The sequence below is a fragment of the Erigeron canadensis genome, chromosome 7, assembly GCF_010389155.1.
Source record: "Erigeron canadensis isolate Cc75 chromosome 7, C_canadensis_v1, whole genome shotgun sequence".
In the NCBI taxonomy this organism is placed as follows: domain Eukaryota; kingdom Viridiplantae; phylum Streptophyta; class Magnoliopsida; order Asterales; family Asteraceae; genus Erigeron; species Erigeron canadensis.
In genome coordinates, this window is record NC_057767.1 from 22,293,904 (window position 1) to 22,314,366 (window position 20,463).

At 35.7% G+C, this 20,463-nt stretch overlaps 1 protein-coding gene across 2 annotated transcripts; it reads left to right on the forward strand.

Annotated features, from left to right (window-relative positions):
- Positions 1 to 17,270: 17,270 nt before the first annotated feature.
- LOC122607268 lies at positions 17,271 to 20,463 on the forward strand. Of its 2 annotated transcripts, none has more exons than XM_043780205.1 (2): positions 17,271 to 18,741; positions 19,503 to 20,463. In XM_043780205.1, exon 1 carries the CDS (start codon positions 17,383 to 17,385, stop codon positions 18,568 to 18,570), a length of 1,188 nt encoding a protein of 395 aa, XP_043636140.1. In that variant the 5' UTR covers positions 17,271 to 17,382; the 3' UTR covers positions 18,571 to 18,741; positions 19,503 to 20,463. The 2 variants fall into 2 exon arrangements, with proteins under 2 accessions (XP_043636140.1, XP_043636139.1); XM_043780204.1 differs by having other exon boundaries at positions 20,014 to 20,463.

Below are 20,463 nucleotides of genomic sequence, written 5' to 3' on the forward strand. Positions count from 1 at the left end.
GATAATTCTGATACGAATAATAGTGATTATGAATAAGAAGACCACGATTAAGATGAAACAATATTGTAAATTCGTAATTATCTTTTTAAAAGTTCTCTATTGTTATATTTTAATTTAATATAATGAAATCTATGTTTGGTTGTATTTGTTGAAGTTGCTTAATTGTGAAAGTTATTAAAAATATGGTCCTAAAAATATATTTAAAAAAAACATATTTGTACACTATATCAATTGATTATATGTGACATATAAATTATTTTTTTAATGTTGTTTCTTTTAAAAGAATTTTCTTCTAATTTTTATTTTTGTTGGAAAGTTAACTTTTATTTATAATGACCGAAACCACCAATAAATGGACGACACAACTATACAAATAGTTATGTCAAAACAAAATTACACCAATCTTCCCAAGTAAACATCTAATGTGGTGTTCACAATAAAGGTTTACTTTATTATTCTAGAAGAAATTTTTTTTATATTTTATTTTTCAATTATTTTTATACAATTTGGAAATTATATGCACTTTTCCAAATATAGTACTCAGTAGAAACAATTTCAAGTGAAATTGTACTTTTTATTTATGACAGTTGATACAGTTTGTCTTTATATTTATTCTCTATTTTTATAAAATTGTTATTATTATTTTATTTATGTACATTATAATTGAATACAACTATCTATATATTTGTAAATTTAATTTAAGGTATGAAAATATTTTATTATAATTGTACTTAGTTATTATCTTCCTTTTGCTTTACCTCTTTGAATGCTACCTCGACACCAAATAATCCTCGCTAAAAATGTTCTATCTCCACAATCACCCAAGTAACTTTCGTGATTTATTTTACCTTTCAATTTCAATAACATGTCCTTTTGAAATCATAAGACACATAACGAATCGATCATCTTGTTTCTTAACATTAAAAAGTTTGAGCAAGACATAATAGAACATGGGTATTGGATATGATTGGATCAGGAATAGAAACTATAACAATCAAATAAAGTAAACATTCTCTTCAAAATCTCGTCGGCTGGTCAGCCCAATTTTGTTATGGTTTTGGCCCAGACCGGAAATGTGTAAAATGGTGGACTGAAACCCGACTGTTTTCGATTTTTTTGCTCATCCCTACCTACCTGGTTTCAAGAGTTCAGTGACTAAATATATATATATATACAGTGAAAAGTTATTTTGAGACTCTTTTTTTTGCGAGAATCTTTAAGAATTTTTCAAATCAAGCCCAACCGATGATTATTCTTTACATGAAAATTGTTTTTTGATTAGTATCTGAATAACTTATGTGTAATTTTGAAGTTTATAATTGTGTGGAGGCATGGATTATCATCCGTTATACAATTATGTGGAGATTTGGATTCTTGATCACATGTGCACGAATATTGCTATGATTACATGTGATCGACTTGCATACATGTGATCATAGCAATATTCGTGCACATGTGATCAAGAATCCAAATCTTCACATAATTGTATAACGGATGATAATCCATACTCCATACAATTATAAACTTCAAAATTACACATAAATTATTCATAAAACAATCAAAAAACAATTTTCATGTAAAGAACAATCATCGTTTGGGTTTGATTTGAAAAGTTTTCAAAAGTTCTCGCAAAGAACAGGGTTTTCAAAATAACTTTACCCTATATATATATATATATATAGAGAGAGAGGGACAATCAAATAAGAACAGTTTTAAAATAAGAACGGTGAGAATACCTTAAAAACATCATTTTGATGCATTAAAAGTCTATAAAACTGACATAGTGCATAACTAATTATCATTATTTAAGTGTTTCACAACACATTGATTAATCAAAATTGAAAAAATCACGTTTTTTGTTGGATGCATCATTTTGATGATTATGCATCCAAGATGGATGCACAAAACAAAAATCACGATTATTTCGATTTTGACGGATGAATGTGTTGTTAAACACTTAAATAAAGATAATTAGTTATGCACTATGTTAGTTTTATGGACTTTTAATGCATCAAAATGATGTTTTTAAGGTGTTCTCACCGTTCTTATTTTAAGAGTGTTCTCACCGGAGTGTTACCCTATATACGTATATATAAAAGTGAATATAAGGTTGTCCGCACCTAAGCTTAGGTGTGGAACCCTTCAGATACAAAATTTTTAATATTTCTTGATTAATGAATAAATGTTTGAGCCCCCACAATATATGAGTATTCCACACCTAAACTTAGGTACCTAACAGCCTTATAATTCCATCCCCATATATATATATATGGTTACATTATTTTGTGTGTTATATATGTATTGTTTGGTTTTTTTAGTTTGGATTTAGATATAAACTGTGAGTTTTTGAACCAAAATTATTGAATATTACATATTTTACTAAATGTATTAAGATAGTCAACTTATATTTTGTTTTACAGATGTCATATAAGTTGTTGATGCACGTTGATGTGACAACAGCAACTTAGATTTGATATGTCGTTTAGATTGAGATATTATGTTAATTTATGTCGTATCTATATATGTAATTGATAGATTATGAACTTTATGTTTTGGTAATGATCGATTACATGTTTTGGAGTTATATATATATATGTGTGTGTTATGTATGATGTTTGTTGTGTGATATACAAGTACAAACATAATATGTGTTAGGATTCCTTAAGATGAAACACTTAGGAATATAACTAAGTATTACATCTAACGAAGATAAGATATATCTTCGTTAGAGGCAAACGAAGATAAACTTCGTTTGGTACAAACGAAGATTAACTTCGTTACATGGGCTGGCAGCTAAATTCGTAAGAACAAAGCCCAGCAAGCCCAGTTCGACCTGAAACATATATATACGAACGAATACCCTGATATATAGAGGTTCGACATACAAGTACTCCAGAGAACTAAGTTCGTTCTATAGCTTATAGAAACGAAGATAGTACAATACGGCTGATTATTTATTTGATAATTAGCGATATACCAATTTTCTAATCAAACTAGTTATCTCGTGAGGATTCCGCACTCACGACATAATCATAGACGATCTCGAGAGCGATCTATAGCTATCGAGGGACTCACAAGTGGTATCAGAGCTGATCGATTTCTTATCGAAGGTTCGAGATCGTTTTGTTTGATTCTTCTCTCTGAAAATCAACCTCCCGACACCCTTACTGTCGCTAACTTCGTTTTCTCAAACGAATTTGGCAAACGAAATTAACCTCATCTTCGTTTCGAGTTCTTCCAACATTTTTAGCTTTATTTTCGTTAAGTTCCTTCAAACGAATTTCAAGTTATCTTCGTTACTCTCACCTTACGGAGTTTTGCTTTATTTTCGTTCCTTTCTTCAAACGAAGTTAATCCTATCTTCGTTTCTCTCATTCAAACGAATTTAAGATCTATCTTCGTTCAGTGCAAATAAATTCCGAAATGGCTTCCTCGTCAACCAACACTGCTGTTGCTCAATACCTGAATTCTCTTGTCTATCATGATCATCTCGTTGGACGTACTAATTCTCCACCGAAGTTAGTTTCATTGGCTGACTTCTGGGCGTGGAGAGGTCGATTTGAAGACTATATTCAACGAGAAGATTTGAATATGTGGATTATGATCACTGAAGGATATGAATGGCCAACTCTTACTGTAAACGGTGTTACAACTAATTATAAAGTAGGAGAATTAAAAGGTGAAGAAAAATCCTTGTATGCTGTTGAAGTTAAGGCTCCTTCTACTCTTAGAATGTGCATTCCTCAAGAATTAGTGCACTTGTTTCCTAAACAGGAGTACAAGACTTCCAAGCAACTGTTCGATGCTATTGAAGCTCACTGTGAAGGTGATCCATTATTGAAGCAAAATCGAGTTAAGATGCTTAAGAAACAATTTGATTGCTTTAATGCTACCAAGAACGAACTAGTTGAGGATCTTATCTTGAGATTTCAACATCTTCTTGCTGAGTTAGCCTATTTTGATCTTAAGTATACTCCTACTGAGATAGTGGATAAATTCTTGGATGGTTTGCCGAAAGCTTATAAAGAATTTCGTCATGGATTGCAAGAACGAGCTGATTATGCATCTCTTCGTATAGATGGTGTTATATCCACATTAAGAAACAGAGAAATGAAGGATAAGGCAAAGGATCTCCAAGACAACTTCACACAAGATCCATCTCTTTATCATGCCACTATGAAGAATCCTACAGCTGATATTAATGCATTCTTTTCTGGAGTTGGTTCTTCTGGCACGAAAGAAGGTCCTACTTGTGTTATGGATGGAGATGATTCTGCAAGTTTCATGGCTTCTGATGCTGGTTTCAAGGCTCGAAAGACAAATGAGAATGCCAAGCCTGGAAATATGTCGTTTAGTAACAATTCATCTACTTCTGCTGGTTACAAGTCTATGCCTATGGATATGAAATCTGCTGAGGGAAGGATGAATGTCTTTGCTGCAATGTGTGCTGCACATGAAGCTTTTGTTGCTGGGAGGATCACGGATCCAGCACTCATTGATGAAGATTATGACCAAATAGATCCAGATGATGTTGAAGAAATGGATCTGAAATGGAATTTGGCGATGATCACTAGGAGAGTGCAAAGGTTTATGCAGCGAACAGGTCGACAGCTTATTGGGGGTACTCAGGGCTTTGACAAGTCAAAGGTTAAGTGCTATAATTGCAATGGCTTTGGACATTTTGCCAAAGAATGTCAACGACCAAAGAGAGATGTCAACATTACCCCTACCCGTCAAGATAGAGGTGGTAATCGTCCTTTTAATCAGAATGCAAATAGAGCTCTCTTGTTGACTGAAGATACTACTGGAAATAGCAATGACAAGGCTATCGTAGCTGCTCAACCTGATGGCTCTTATGTCTGGAATCTTCCACATGATGAGACTAATAATGCTTATTTGGCCGAAATTGTTGATGATATGGCTCAAATAGCAGATTCTGTTGAAGATTTCTTGGACACTTCAGTTTACCACAGTGATGAGCATCTGTATGAAAATGCTCAAAGCTCTAACTTGGAATCTTCTACTCAGGTATATGACACTGATTCTGAGTCGGATAAAGAGGTTGAGGTTGCTGATACGAAAAATTCTGGAGAGGTGAACACTGCTGAGAACAAAGACGATTCTGCTACTGAAGAGGTTGAAAAGACGATTGAAGAGCAGATGACGGAGTATGAAATTCCAGCAGGCATGAGTGTGGATGACTTTGTCGCGTACATGGCAGACTGCAAAGAAGCAGATCAACAGGTATCTTATTCTCTTCGTACTATTGTTCATGTTTGCCAAATTGTTAATCGAATGTTTGATGAAATTGAACAAAAGAATGAACGAATTAAGCATTTAGAATCTGTTGTTAAATGCTGCTCATGAAGAAAGAGATAAATTGATTAAAAAAGATTTAACTGTCACTGAAAGAGAAAGATTTTTAAAGGATAGAATTAAATCTTTAGAGTCTGACATTAATGCTATGAAAGACAAAGTTAAACATGCTGTGGCTGTAGAAAGAGTAGGTGGTGAAGCTTATGCATTATTAGCTAAGAAGTGTTCTACTATCGAGAAAGCACTAGCTGATGCTAGAATAGAAATAGTGGACTTACAAGCTAAGGTTGATTCAACTAGACATGATGAGCTTTTGATGCATATGCAAAAATTTGGGGACTCTCCATCTAAGAGTTCTGACTCTGCTAAGGTTTCTTACAATAGCATGCCTCCTCCTTTCAACAATAATTATACTCCTATAGAACCTAATATCCCGGAAGTCCTACTTCAACCTAGTGTTGATGTTGGTAAATCTCAAGACTCGTCTCCTAAGCCTACTTTGACTGAGGAGACAACAGTGTCTAAAGGAGTCTCTTCTCAACCTACCAAGGAAGAGAAATTGAAAGGTGTCGTCCTAGATTCGTCTACTTCTTATGGTCAAAAAGACAGTATTACTCACTTTACACTTCGTAAGAGTAGTAGGGTCTACACTGAGTTAGAATTCCCGTTATCATTAATTGACCCTAAGAGGATTGATAAAGTCTGGAATGTTGATATTAAGGATATGAAGCGATTAAGTCAGTTGCGTCAAACTCCTTTACCTAAGCAGTCTAGGATTAGTCAATCTGAAGATGAATTAGTTGTTAATATCGAAGCAACTAAGGCTTTGAAGCATATCTTAATGCCTGCTCGAAAGAAGTCCCAAAGTAAGTCTAGGATATCACCGACCAAACACGACCATAAGGATCCTAGTAAAACAAGTAAATCAGTGGACAATAGTGTATCTGTAAGTACCAATAATAAGGTAGATACAATGAAAAAATCTAAGGTCCTCTCTTGCTTTGCTTGTCATGAAAAAGGTCATGTTTACAGTGTATGTCCTACTCGACCTCGGAGATCAGGTTCTCCTTCAAAGGTTGTCACCTCGGAAGGTAAAAGGGGGTTGGGTAATGATAAACAGGTTTATGAAACTAAAGTTCAATCTTCTTCAAAACTGTTTACTATACCTCAAAAACGTGAATTTCCACCAAAAGGTTCTTCTCCTATGGGACAAAGATTCACTACCCCCAGTGGGAGTTCAAGTTGGTCACACATACCTTCAAGTCGTAATTCATTTTATGACCGAAATCATTCAAGTGTCCGACCCTCTTTTGGCCTTCATTCCTCAAGACCTTCTTCAACGAACGGTCAGAAGTCTTCTCCAGTAAGAAGACAAGTTGAGAATCAAGTCACACCCACGGCTTCTAGCAATGGATATTGGACTGAACTGATTCTCAAGGATGAGAAGGGACGACCCAAACCTAAGAAGGTTTGGGTCCCCAATGATAACTAATATTTCTCATTTGATGTGCAGGGAGTTCCTAGGAAACCTATTCATATGGCATATCAGGCTACTCGGGTTACATGGTGACTGTCCTTGGCCAGGGTATGTCGAAAGTGTCATAACTCAATGGAAACTGGATGTACCGAGTGTTTAAGAGGAAAAACATACCGGTAATCGCTGTTGGGTCACGGTTCAGAACTCATAATAAGAGAATTATTTCTCACCCGCAGGCTTATGTAACATGCTAAACTGATCTAATCAGCAGTAATCATGCTTAATGTGAATAATGTATACGGTCTAGTTAATTAGAATTTAGATTAGTTTATTATTCTGCAATTTTTTTATTCTGTGTTATTTTCTTTTTTAATTGAGTCAAAATAGTATTTTTTATATATACGTTCTTATTGCACGAGAGATCCTATTCAAATTCTGAGTATATGTTTTGCTGAATTCCTTCATGTGAATTTTTATGAGGTTGTGTAGATTGTTTACAAAGAAGATTTTCTAATAGGGACATTAATTTGTTTAAAGTTTAGAAAATGGTCTTTTCAAGTGTAATGTGAAATGTCAAAGTCATTTGAAATCTCATGCTTTTCACTTGTCACCAAATTATTAATTGGGTTTGGTTCATTTTGTGTGGTGACATTTTAGGGTTTGACAAGAAATGACCTCTCTTGATCTGTTGATATTTTTAGTTATTTCATATTTGTTAATCCTGATTGAATGTGATTATAACTTGAATTTTCTGCATTATACTGTTTGTTCTCAATGCATTGATGAGTTTTGTGGTAAGTGTGCAGTGTTCAGGTTAAGAAGATAACGTTGGAATGCTGACTTCTGTTCCTGCATTGTTATTTACATGGATGATATCATTACGATAAGATCCTTGGTGTGTAGTGATAATATTTGTGGTGCAGATTAGAGCATGTGAAGGGTGAATACATGAACTGGTTTTTGGAATAGTTATTTATTTATGATTCATGTATTTAATGAAAATAATCAAATTTCATATTAGTTTCCTTTGAATTTCATGCTGTGATTTATGACATACTTTTGGAAACTTTACTAAGTTCTTCAGTGAATTTTTGTTGGATAGTTCATTGTTTGTTAAGTTTTGTAGACGGCATTTAGTATGGGACTTAAATGTTTCACGATGGTTTGCTGTCATGCATATTATGATCCAAGGAAGTTCTCGGTGTCATCATCAAATTGGTAATGAGGTTCATGTTTCAATTGATTATTTTCAGGTTTGTTTATGGATAGCGTTTAAACCATATGTTTTTATTCAAGATTATAATGTTCGGTTATCTACTTACATTATTATTATGAATCTGGGTGCTAAGAATGTTTTAGTACACGGCATGAACAGGTTGCTATCTAACGAGTTTTTGCTATGTACAGATTGTGATAAAGGGTTGTGTTTTGGAAGATTGGTTGGATGAAACTATGAAATTTTTGCTGAACTACGGATTATTTTCAGATTTGTTCTTACGAAGATAACTGCTATCTTCGTTCGACACACCATTGTTCAAACGAAGTTTATCTTCGTTTGTCTAACTTCGTTTGTGAAGTTATGCCCGATCCATAGTTGGCCCATTGTTAGTTCCATATATAAAGGGGTTTTTTCTTCGTTATTCTGTTATCAAACGAAAAATACTCTTATTTTCGAGCAAAATAAACCCTAAAACACAAACTTCTTTTCTCTTTTCTCACTTTAATTCGTTTTCTTGATTCATTGTCCAAACTGAGATCTAAGTAAGTTTTTAATGTTCTTTTCATTCACGAATATGATTTAGGTTTCCATGTATCTTCGATTTGATTTGTGTTGATTATGTTTATAAAATTCTTGTACTCATTCATCTGGTTTGATCAAACGAATTTAGACTTGTGTGAACGAATTTAGACTTTGGTTCAAAACGAATTTAGATGTGTGCACATGGACTTAGATTTTGAATTGAACGAATTTACCTTGGGTAGACATGGAGTTACTTTTATGCCTTACGAACTTAGACCCAAGTTGATGAGGAACGAATTTAGCTTAACACCCTTAGGTTTATTCAAACGAACTTAGACTTCGTTTATAGGTTACGAACTTGGAAGATAAGTTTTATAACTTACGAACTTGCATGTACAGTTTAGTCTTAACGAACTTAAACTTCGTTAGGTGTTAATTTAGGTTTAATTCTTACGAACTTAAGACCTATTTTCGTTTAGTTATTGCTTACGAATTTAGCTTCTATCTTCGTTCTATCTACTTAACGAATTTAGTGGTTATCTTCGTTCAGACTTGTTTTGCGAAATTCTGGACTAGGGTTTTTCATATTAGGGTTTTTCAACTTGGCAATTCATTTATCGTGATTATTTATAGTTGTTTCGATATTTTGGTTGGTTTTGCAGAAATGGCTCTCGCTCCACGTCAATTTGTGAAAAAGCACAATCTTGCACTGAACCTAGATCCAGATCAGCATAATTGTGAACATTTTCATGAAATGTTCAACTACATTGCTCGCTCACGATTATCCTTTGCTTTTTGTGATTCGCCGAGACTGATTAAGCTGTATATTGATTCTTTCTGGTCCACTGCTCATGAAGTTATGGTTGATGGCCAAAGTTTTGTACGAGCAACTGTTGAAGGCACAACATTTGATTTTAATGCTGAGTCGCTCCGCACTATTTTGCATCTAGGAGCAGAACCAGACGTAGAAGAAGAGGACGATGTTGAAATGACTTACGAGTTCGAACTCCTTCTTCGCTGCTTTCAGAGAATGGGGTTTGTTGGCCAGGTCAAACTTCCTTTTGACAAGAGTGGTTTTCAGGGAAGATGGAGGTATCTGGCGTATGCATTGCTTGTCTGTTTGAGCAATCGCAAGGCTGGCTTTGATCAACTATCTGCACAGATTGCGTCGCAGATGGTTGCGTTGGTATATAATCGCCCTTATCCTTTCTCCCGATATTTTTATCAAGAGTTTGTTGATCAGATTAATGCTAGGGGGAGAAAGCGATTTCTTCTGTATCCTCGATTTGTGATGGCTATCGTTAGACATTTTTGTCCCGACTTAGAATATGACCAAGGTCCTCGCTACGTTCTTCATGCTTGGCCTTCGCGTCTTTTTGCTGATCTAGAGGCAAATACGGGTAATGTGGCTGGTCTCCATGATCCACCACTTTTTGGTCACCTGATTAATCCACACTATCGATCTCGTCTTGAGAATGATATGTTTGTGGATGATGTTGATGACGATTCTGAGTCTGGTGATTCTGAAAGTTCGGATGATTCTGTTGATGGTTCTGATGAAATGTACTTGTATTATCTTATTTTAATACAAGTACATTTCATCTTTATTATAATTATCATGATTATTCTATTATTCTGGTGTTCATTTTGTGTAAATTTAAATAGATGATCCAGATTATACAGATTTATTCTTTGATGGCGATGAACTCGAGGAAGGCGAATTTGTCCCTGAACCAAATCTAGATATATTCAAGAAGCCTTATGGGTTTGATGAAGTGTGGGACTCAATTCCTGAAGATCCGTTGATTGAAGAAAATAGAGTGTTGGATCAGCAGAGATCAGATGTTAGAGAAAGAATGCTTCAAGTCCCATTCAGCAGCCTAACTCAAATTCTACATTTTGTTGTGTATACTAAGAATGGTGATGTGTCGATTCCATCTGAATATGAGATTAATGTGACGAGACCATTCAATTCAAATGATTTTCCAGTTCCTCTCAGAGATGATGATTCATTACATATTGTTGATCGACGTGTTCCTGAGAAAAGAGTAAATGATTGGATAGTACTTAGGGAAACGTGGAAACCGAATTTGTATTGGACTCATATCTCAGATAAAGATGCTGCAAAGTACAAGACAATCATCTGGAGTTGGTTTTATGATGATGAATTGAAGTTGTTTGTGCTTAAAAGACCAGAGGGTTGTCAGTACTTAGCATGGTGTGAGAGACATTTCAGAAGTTTGTGTGAAGAAGATTTACATGAGCTTGGAAATAACTGGATTATCAATCCAAGCGATGATGGCTTAGCTGATGTGGTTGGTAAGAATCTTAGAAAAGATTTTTGGTTAAGGAAGAACATGAAAGATTCTGATAAACCACAGTTTAAAATCGAGCCAAGATCGAAGAAAAGAGTGGTTAAACCAGATAAAACAGTTGAGTTTGTTCAACATGATATTAAATGCATGATCAAGGTTCCTGCAAAGAAATGGGCACAAGATGTCTTGGACAAAATGGATAATTGGGAAATTGATCGAAATTCTGGTGAAGCCAAAATGTATGCAGATTCAAAGAAGCAGATTTTGTTGAGAAGAGTTTATGATCCGATGCAGTTGGTGAACTTCTCAAGAAATGATCTGAGGAAGTTATACGATACGGAGTGCTCGTTTTTGCCATTTTGGAAGCATGAAGAAAGTAGATATCGTAAGATACTTCAGCTCTGCTTACATGAAGATATTCATGCAAATAGCAAAAGATTGTTGTTTGATGAATGATCAGATTTTGAAGACTAAGAAATCAAAGGTGCTGCTGTCAAGGGGGAGTTTGTTGATGCACGTTGATGTGACAACAGCAACTTAGATTTGATATGTCGTTTAGATTGAGATATTATGTTAATTTATGTCGTATCTATATATGTAATTGATAGATTATGAACTTTATGTTTTGGTAATGATCGATTACATGTTTTGGTGTTATATATATATATGTGTGTTATGTATGATGTTTGTTGTGTGATATACAAGTACAAACATAATATGTGTTAGGATTCCTTAAGATGAAACACTTAGGAATATAACTAAGTATTACATCTAACGAAGATAAGATATATCTTCGTTAGAGGCAAACGAAGATAAACTTCGTTTGGTACAAACGAAGATTAACTTCGTTACATGGGCTGGCAGCTAAATTCGTAAGAACAAAGCCCAGCAAGCCCAGTTCGACCTGAAACATATATATACGAACGAATACCCTGATATATAGAGGTTCGACATACAAGTACTCCAGAGAACTAAGTTCGTTCTATAGCTTATAGAAACGAAGATAGTACAATACGGCTGATTATTTATTTGATAATTAGCGATATACCAATTTTCTAATCAAACTAGTTATCTCGTGAGGATTCCGCACTCACGACATAATCATAGACGATCTCGAGAGCGATCTATAGCTATCGAGGGACTCACATAAGTATTTATACAATATTATATAATAAGACACGAATTTGGGGAAAAAAATTGTAACATCCGCGACTTTTGACCCTTTGACTTTTATGAAAAATGCTTATTAAATTTAATTAATGATGGGTTTAGCTCCTTTGAGATTAAATGATGGGCAAAACACTTAATGGGTCACTTGACCACTCGTTGGACGATATGATTTTAGACGACAAAAGGGCAACGATTTATTTGAGCTAGTAATGTGTGAAGCGGGTCAACCAATGATCCAACCCCACCCACCCTTATCCCCACCTCCATCCTCTACCACCCATCCATTTCACCCTCATTTTCTCTCTTTTGAATTCTTACAAAAACACTCACACACACACACAATCTCACTCTCTCTCTAGATTTCTATCAAATTTAAAGAAGCTTAAGCAAGATTAAGAACTAGAATAATAATCATCATCATCTCCTTATCATCATATCAAGAGTTTGGCTTTCAAAGTGGAAGAAAACACCCATTCAAGTCAAATTCGGGTTTGAACACGAGGTGAAGGTTTTGGTAAGTTAAATCCATCCCTTAATTATCATTTCATGTTTATTTACATGTTTCTAGTTGATTGCAAACGAATTCGGGTCACAAATCGGGCAAAATTGAATTAGGGTTCAATTAGAGTTTGAAATGGGTCAAAATGAATTTGGAACTAAATTTGATGTTTTGGGAGAAGATTATGAGATGGGTTATGTTGGTTTATGTTTATATATGTGTATTTAGGCTTAAAAACGAGTTGGAAAGGTCCTTGGGTCGATCTTGGGTCAAAAATGGAGTTTTGGGATGTTTTGGATCGTTTTTGGCCAAGTGTCTGCTACAGATTAGGCTCACTGCGGCACAGTGGGAGGTTCCAGACCCCACTGCGGTGCAGTGAAAAGTTGCTGAACCATCGAGTCATATGACCTATCGCAGTGGGAGGTGCCAGACCCCACTGCGGCGCAGTAAAAATTTGGAACTAAAAGTTGTTGAACCATTCTTCATCAACTTCAAACGCTTATAACTTTTGATCCGTAAGTCCAATCGAGTCATATGACCTATCGTTGGAACCGTATAAGAGTCTACTTTCTTGTAGTAACATTCATTTTTCATGAATCTTCCTCCATTTTTAAAAATGTCGAGTTGAATGTGTCTATTACTTACGCGGGAAAGCGGTTAGACGTCTAAGAGTTGTGACTCGACCTTAATCTTACCAAACCAACTTGTTTAGGATTATAGAAGTTGATTTTGATGATAATATGATATTTATTGCTAGGTTGCGGACTCGTAGCGGTTGTTGAGCGTTTATAACTCTTTGTTAACTCTTTATCGTAGCTTGGAAGCCAAGGTGAGTTCCGTAGTTCCCTACTCGCTTGAGATTCGGGCTGGAAAGTGCACCCATACATGTTTATTGTTTGATTGATTTATTGATGGTTTGATGGTTCTAATTTATCTATTTGCACTAGTTATGATTAAAGAGTGTGTGTTGAATGTTGATTGAATTATGGATTGATCGATGGATTGTTTGATGAATTGATTGATTGATTATGCATATGATTGGATTATAGTAGTTATTAGGATAGTTGTGCATACATGGATGTCGATTATACTTTCAAAGAGTTTGGTATGTGGTGGGAAGGCTGCGGGTGACCCTATATATAAGCATCGAGAACTCGTTGGAAGTAGAATCCTCCTAAGTGTATGTATGCATGGTTTCGGTTGGTTGGATTCATGGATGATTATTGATGGAATTGTGATAGAGGCAACACACTTAAGCTTCGATATGGATATTGGCTAGTTTGTGGGACTTTGTGGTAAACCAAGGTTTGGGGCGGTTTGGGGAAATGCATTTGGGATGCATTGGTTGGTTGTTGATGGTTCTAAAGGCAGGTTGTTGAACCGTAAGGCCACGAATGGTTCTAAAGGCAGGTTGTTGAACCGTAAGGCCACTCTACGATTAATGGTTCTAAAGGCAGGTTGTTAAACCGTAAGGCCACTCTACGAGTACTTGGGACATTGGCATGCATATCATACGCATCACGACATCGGCATGCATATCATACACATTTGACTTTGACATGTATATGATTCCTATTTGGCATTGATATTGTGAGTGTTTACCATTACACGCTTGTTATATCGTGAAATCTTGATGGGTTGATAGTGTGGTACGTGAAGGCTACTTGTATGCTTGATCTTCTTTTTATGTATTGTGATTATTGTCGATGGCTCCTTGTGAACCATCACTACGAACTCACCAACCTAGTGTTGACTTTGTTTAGTGCACTTTTCAGGTATTCATGTGAAGTTGGAGTATTGATTGGCTACTTGTCGTTTCTACTAGAGCTTGGATTGGGACACCCATGGATCCGTGATCCGTTGTCCATTTAGGTTTATGTTTTTGTACCTATGAAATTAGTTGTAATGACTCGTTTTACTTCTCGTTCGTGACTTCATGTTTACTTTGTATTTTGCACCTTAAATGTTGGCTTGGATTCACCGAATCCTTTATTTTCATGTAGTTTATGTTCTACGATAATTCCACCGTGTGCTATATAATTTCTGTAATATTTCAAGCCCTAGCTCGGGGTGTTACAAAAATAGTTTAAAGAAAGAAGTGAACAAAGGTTTTATTTTTTCTTTTACCTTGTTTTCATTTTTAATTTACTTTTGCTATAAATTTATTCAAAAAAATCTTAAAAAACTTTAAAAGATTAAAATAAATATATTTTACAACTTACACAAGTGTACAGTAGTTTTATTTTTATCTTTTTGTTATTTAAGAATATATTCTTATTTAAAGAAAGAAAGTATTTTAAAATTGTAGAATATAAACAAAAAAAATCTATACTAGGATATAACTAATGTCGGAAGTCATTTTCAATCAACATTTTCACATCTATATTCCCTTATAAAATAAACTACCCCCCCTAATTTTAAGAACGTGAAATGACGTATTTACCCTCTATCTTAATACATCTTTATTTCTATTTTATAGACTGTGACTAAAATTCCCTTAAGAAAAATTCTACCTTTATCTCTCCCACACGTAAAAACACATTGCAAAAACTCTAACCCAAAATTCGTCCCCCTCTGCCCCCCCCCCCCTTCATATCCCACCGTAACAATTCATCACATTTTCCAACCGCAATGAAATTACTTTTACGTTAATAACCATACCATCATCATCGCCGTTACCGCCGCTGTATTGCGCAACCACCAATCAAGTAGGTAAAGGTAAGAACTAACTTTAAATTTCCATTACACCGTTGCTAAATGCCGAAATGTATGTAAACCTTAAAAGGGCTAAGGGGGAGAGGAGTGGCAGCGGTATGTTTGGCGGGTTGGCCAAACCGCTGGCTGCACACCGCCGCCAAGCCGCTGGCTGCACACCGCCGCCAAGCCGCTGGCTGCACACCGCCGCCATCAAGACGGCATCGAGAAGGGCTGGGTGCTGGCGGGCTTAAAGCCCTGCGAGGCTTGGACATCTCGACCGTTGGGGGGAGCGTATGAGTGTATGGGTTTTTGTGCATTTGACCGTTGAACACCAATTAAAAAAAATAAAAAAATTCCCATACCTCTTTATCTATATATACACTTCATTTTTAACTCAAAAAATCACCAAACAAAAACATATCTTCAAACTTTCACAAAAAAACACCACATTACTAAAAAATGGATTCCTTTTCCTCATCTTCTTCATTTTGTGTTCCACCAGAGTTAGATGATTCGTTTACGGGGAGTACTTTTCAGTTTTTTAATCAAGTATACGCCGAGCTTGAAGATACCGTCACCTCTTCCGACACTCCTAGGTATATCGATCGAGACCAAGAAGAAGCTCACGCGATACTAATACGTGACTACTTCGTTGAAGGCTCAAAGTTCGATGAACCATTTTTTCGTCATTGTTTTCACATGAGCAAAAGGTTATTTTTGAAGATTGTTGGTGATATTGAAGCTAAATTTTGTTACTTTCCAAGAGGGGTATGACGTACGGGGTAAAAAAAGTTGCGCCGCTCTTCAAAAGTGCAGATTGGCGATCAAGCAACTGTCTACGGGTGAACCTTCAACGCGTATGACGAGTATTTATGTATGGCTGCCAGAACGAGACGTGAGAGCATGGGGTACTTTTGCGATGCGGTCATCAATTTATATCAAAAAGAGTTCTTACGTAGGCCGACATCTCATGACGTTGCTCTCATCACGCAAGCTGATGAAGAAAGACACCACATTCCAGGAATGCTTGATAGTCTTGATTGTACACACATTGAATGGAGGATGTGCCCTAAACACCAAAAAGGACAATACACGAGGGGTGATCACAAGGTACCTACTATTATGATTTAATGTGTTGCTTCATATGACTTGTGGATTTGGCATTCGTTTTTCAGTCCTGCTGGATGGAACAACGATGTCAATGTTTTGCAGCAGTCGCTGTTATTTCAAAACGAGCGTAATGGATCCGTGCCAGACAGTTCATTTAGCGTAAATGGACATGATTACAAGCGTGGTTACTACCTTACCGATGGAATATATCCTATGTGGGCTGCGTTTGTTAAAGTTTATCCGCATCCAGTGGAACAAGATGAAAAAAAAATTAAAAGACTACAAGAGGCTGCAAAGAAAGGATGTTGAGCGGGCGTTTGGTGTTCTCAAGGGAAAATGGAAGATTTTGGACCGTCCCCTCCGGCTATGGACAAAGGAGAAGATCGGAAAAGTCATCGCTGCGTATACTATACTACACAACATGATCATCAAAGACAATGGGCGGGCAATATCACCGGTTCATATTATGGATCCACCGGTGCCAAGAGTTTACAACCCGGAAGAAAACCGGGAGTTACAGGACGAAGACGTGCATCATCTACTCTGATATGATCTCACGACAGATGTATCGGCTTTAAACTTATCATACTTTGACGATCCAGCGATGCATCCACCATCAGTTGCGAGTTTGATTTAGTTGTCTTTATTTTAGAAATTTAGAATTTAAATTTATGTACTTTTTAATTTATATTTATGTAATGTTTAGTTTAATTTTAATGAAATATTTAAGTTTTTATTAAAAAAGAATATGTTTGATTAAATTAAATGAAAAAAAATAAAATAAAATTTGAGAGGGTTAAGAAGATCATAAATGCCAATAAAAATAGTTGAGAGAGTTAAAAAAGAAAATTAAGTTGGAGTTATTTGATTAGTGTTATTTTTGAGAGACGAAAACATTGGCTACATGACTCTCTCTTTCTTAAAGCTAAAAATCCCCCAAACACACACTCCATCTTAATGCTTTATTCATCCGGTCCAAAACCCAACAACCAAGTAGTAACTTTTCGTCTAAACCCAAAAAGGTCTAATCGAAAAATCCTGCACACACTTCAAAAGAATGGTGATTTGTAGGAAGGGGCAGACATTATTTTCAAGCTCAATCTCCCATGGCTATCTCTTCAAATCACCCTTAATCCTTCACATATACACTACCCTTTCATCTTTCCACGATACAGATGATGGACCTCCAAAACCCCATTCAGCTGTTGTTGAATTCTTGATGGATTCAGTGGGTTTCACAAGAGAAACAGCCATCGCCGCTTCGAATAAGGTACCATCTCTCAAATCCACTAAGAACCCTGAATTAGTTATCAATATCTTCAAACAATATGGTTTAGACAATACCCATATGAAACAAATCATTTCTTGCGCCCCCAAAATACTAAATTGTAGACCCAACACAAACCTAGAACCCAAGTTTAGGTTTTTTCGGGATAACGGATTTTCCGGGTCGGATTTAGTTGACTTAATTAAAAGGAACCCATATCTTCTTGTAGCTGGGCTAGATACACACATCATTCCTTTTATTGGTATCATTAGAAAATTAGTGGGTACCAATGAAGAAGCCATGGAAGTTGTCAAGAAATCAAAAAGTTTGTTTTTAATTACATCACCCGCTTACTTGAAAAAAATGTCATCCAATGTCTTTGAATTGCAAAATCGAGGGTTGTCAAATAAGAAAATTGTATATTTAGTTAGTACTCACCCTAGAATTGTTGTTTTAACACCGTTAGTTTTTAGGCATCGAATTGGTTGGATTGTAGAAAAATTAGGAATTCCTGAGACTTCTCCAATGTTCGTCTATGCGATTGCTGCAACTGTTGGATCTAGTAAACTGAGTTTAGAAAAGAAACTCGATATCCTTAGGAGCTATAAATGGGGTGAAGAAGAAATAGCTACATTTGTGAGGACTTTTCCTACGTATTTTGGTTACTCAGAAGCTAAAATATGTGATGCGTTGAACTTTTTCATGAAAGACCTCCGGTTTGCACCAGCTTACTTAGTTACTAACAATTTCCTATTGGGTTTGAGCTTGGAGAAAAGGGTGAAACCAAGATGTAAGGTATGGGAAATGCTGAAAGACAAGAAGCTAATACCTAGCAAACCTAGTCTTGCTTCACTTCTCGTATATTCAGAATTGAAATTTCTAAAGTTTTTGGAACGGTTTGAGAATGAGTTGCCTGGTTTGATTGAAACCTACACCAATAGCAACGGGAAAACGCAAACTAAAAAGGGTATGGCTTGACAAGTTATCTTTGTGAATTGGGCGTAGTAAAAGACTTCAGGTTTTCTCTTCTCAGATGATGTAACACTTCATTAAGACGAAGAATATTGTGTTTCCGCTTGAAGATGGGTGAGCAGCATGTTCTATTTCGGAAAGTAGTTTCACTGAGCTAATGAACTTTCTTAGTTATAGGTATGTAGTTGCCCCAATTCCTCTTTCTAAATGTTTTATGATGTTAAATTTGCTGAAGATGTTATAATTGAATATGCTAATTTAGTGCTACTTTCTACACTTTTGGCTCCTTTATATGGACACAAATTTAGGACACTGTTTAGTTAATAGTTGGGAGACTTGCATATCCATGGGCAAACATATGCTACATTTTCTAAAAAGAACCTATATCCGTTTTAACAATTTATGTTAATTTTATTTTAATCAAACCATGTAGTGCTTGGTAGTTCAACTTTTTAAGTTCGTCATCAGTCAAGTCAAGGACCTAAGATTATATTGTGGATTTGTTACTCCACACATATTTTAATTACCCATACATTTATAATTTTTCCATGTAAACATAAACCTACATATAAAACCTGACTTCAAAATGTTTGTGTGTAAACAATCGTCCTAATCATTTGGTCAATGAACTCTGATATTAGGTAGGGATGAGCAAGAAAACCCGAAAACTGTACAGTTCACCATTTTTACACATTTCCGGTCTGGGCCAAAACCATAACAAAATGGGCTGACTAGCTGACCACTTGAAGAGATTTTTTACTTTATTTGATTTTTATAGTTTCTAGTTTCTAATCCAATCATATCCAGTACCCATGTTCTATTATGTCTTGCTCAAACTTTTCATAGTAATGAAACAAGATGATCAAGTTTTTATGTTCGCCTATTATTTCAAAAGGACATGTTATTGAAAGGTAAAATAAATCAGTAAGGTAACTCAGGTGATTGTGGAGATAGAACACTTTTTTCAAGGATTTCTTTGATGTCGAGGCAGCCAACTAGCCATCAAAGAGGTAAAGCAAAAGTGGTTTGGGATATTGTTTGCTCCCCAAAACAAGAAGGGGGTCTTGGAATTTGGCGATTGCAGGGAATTACTATTTCTCTCATTTGTGTATATATATGAAATTTGATTTCTTTAAAGGAATCGTTGTGGGTTGATACATACACACAAACCGAGAGGTATTAGCTTTTGGGAAGTACCTTGTCGTGGTAGTATGTCATGAAGCTGAAGGAAATTAGTTCATGCTCGGCCTTTAGTTTGTGAATATTTTTGATATAAACTTGGAAATGGAAATAGTGTTTCGGCCTAATATGACAACTAGTGTGTTAATTCGCCTTCGAGTAAAAAAATCACTTCAAGAATGGTAACTAGTGTTGGCCACCTGATTGGAAGGAAAGATTTCCAAATGTTGATCCTCTTTCCTTATTGATTCTGAACGTGATATATTACAGTGGAAGGATAGAAAGGGAATGATCCGTGAGTTCTCAGTTGCTGTTGTGTGTGATGATTTAAGACCAAGGGATGTTGAGGTTGCTTGCCATCAACTGATTTGGTATTCTCAAAGTATTGTCACCAAAGCTGGTCCTATCCGCTACCACGTACTTCATCTGGCAAGAAAGGAATCCGAGACTCTTCAACAAGAAAAGATTAGAATACCAACTTATTCAAAAGATTTTTGCAACTGTTCAATAAAGAAGCCTTGGTGTCTTTGCTTACTACAATGTAATAATAGGTTGTTCTGTTTATTTGTTTCTAGTCGTTTATGCCATGTCACCTTATACCGTTTTGTGTTATGATGAGTCGAGTTGATATTCCGTCAATCCGCCTATAACTTGTATTGTTTTGATGTTACTTTAAATCCATCTACTTTTAATTCAAAATTTGTTCGGATTGTAGAAGAA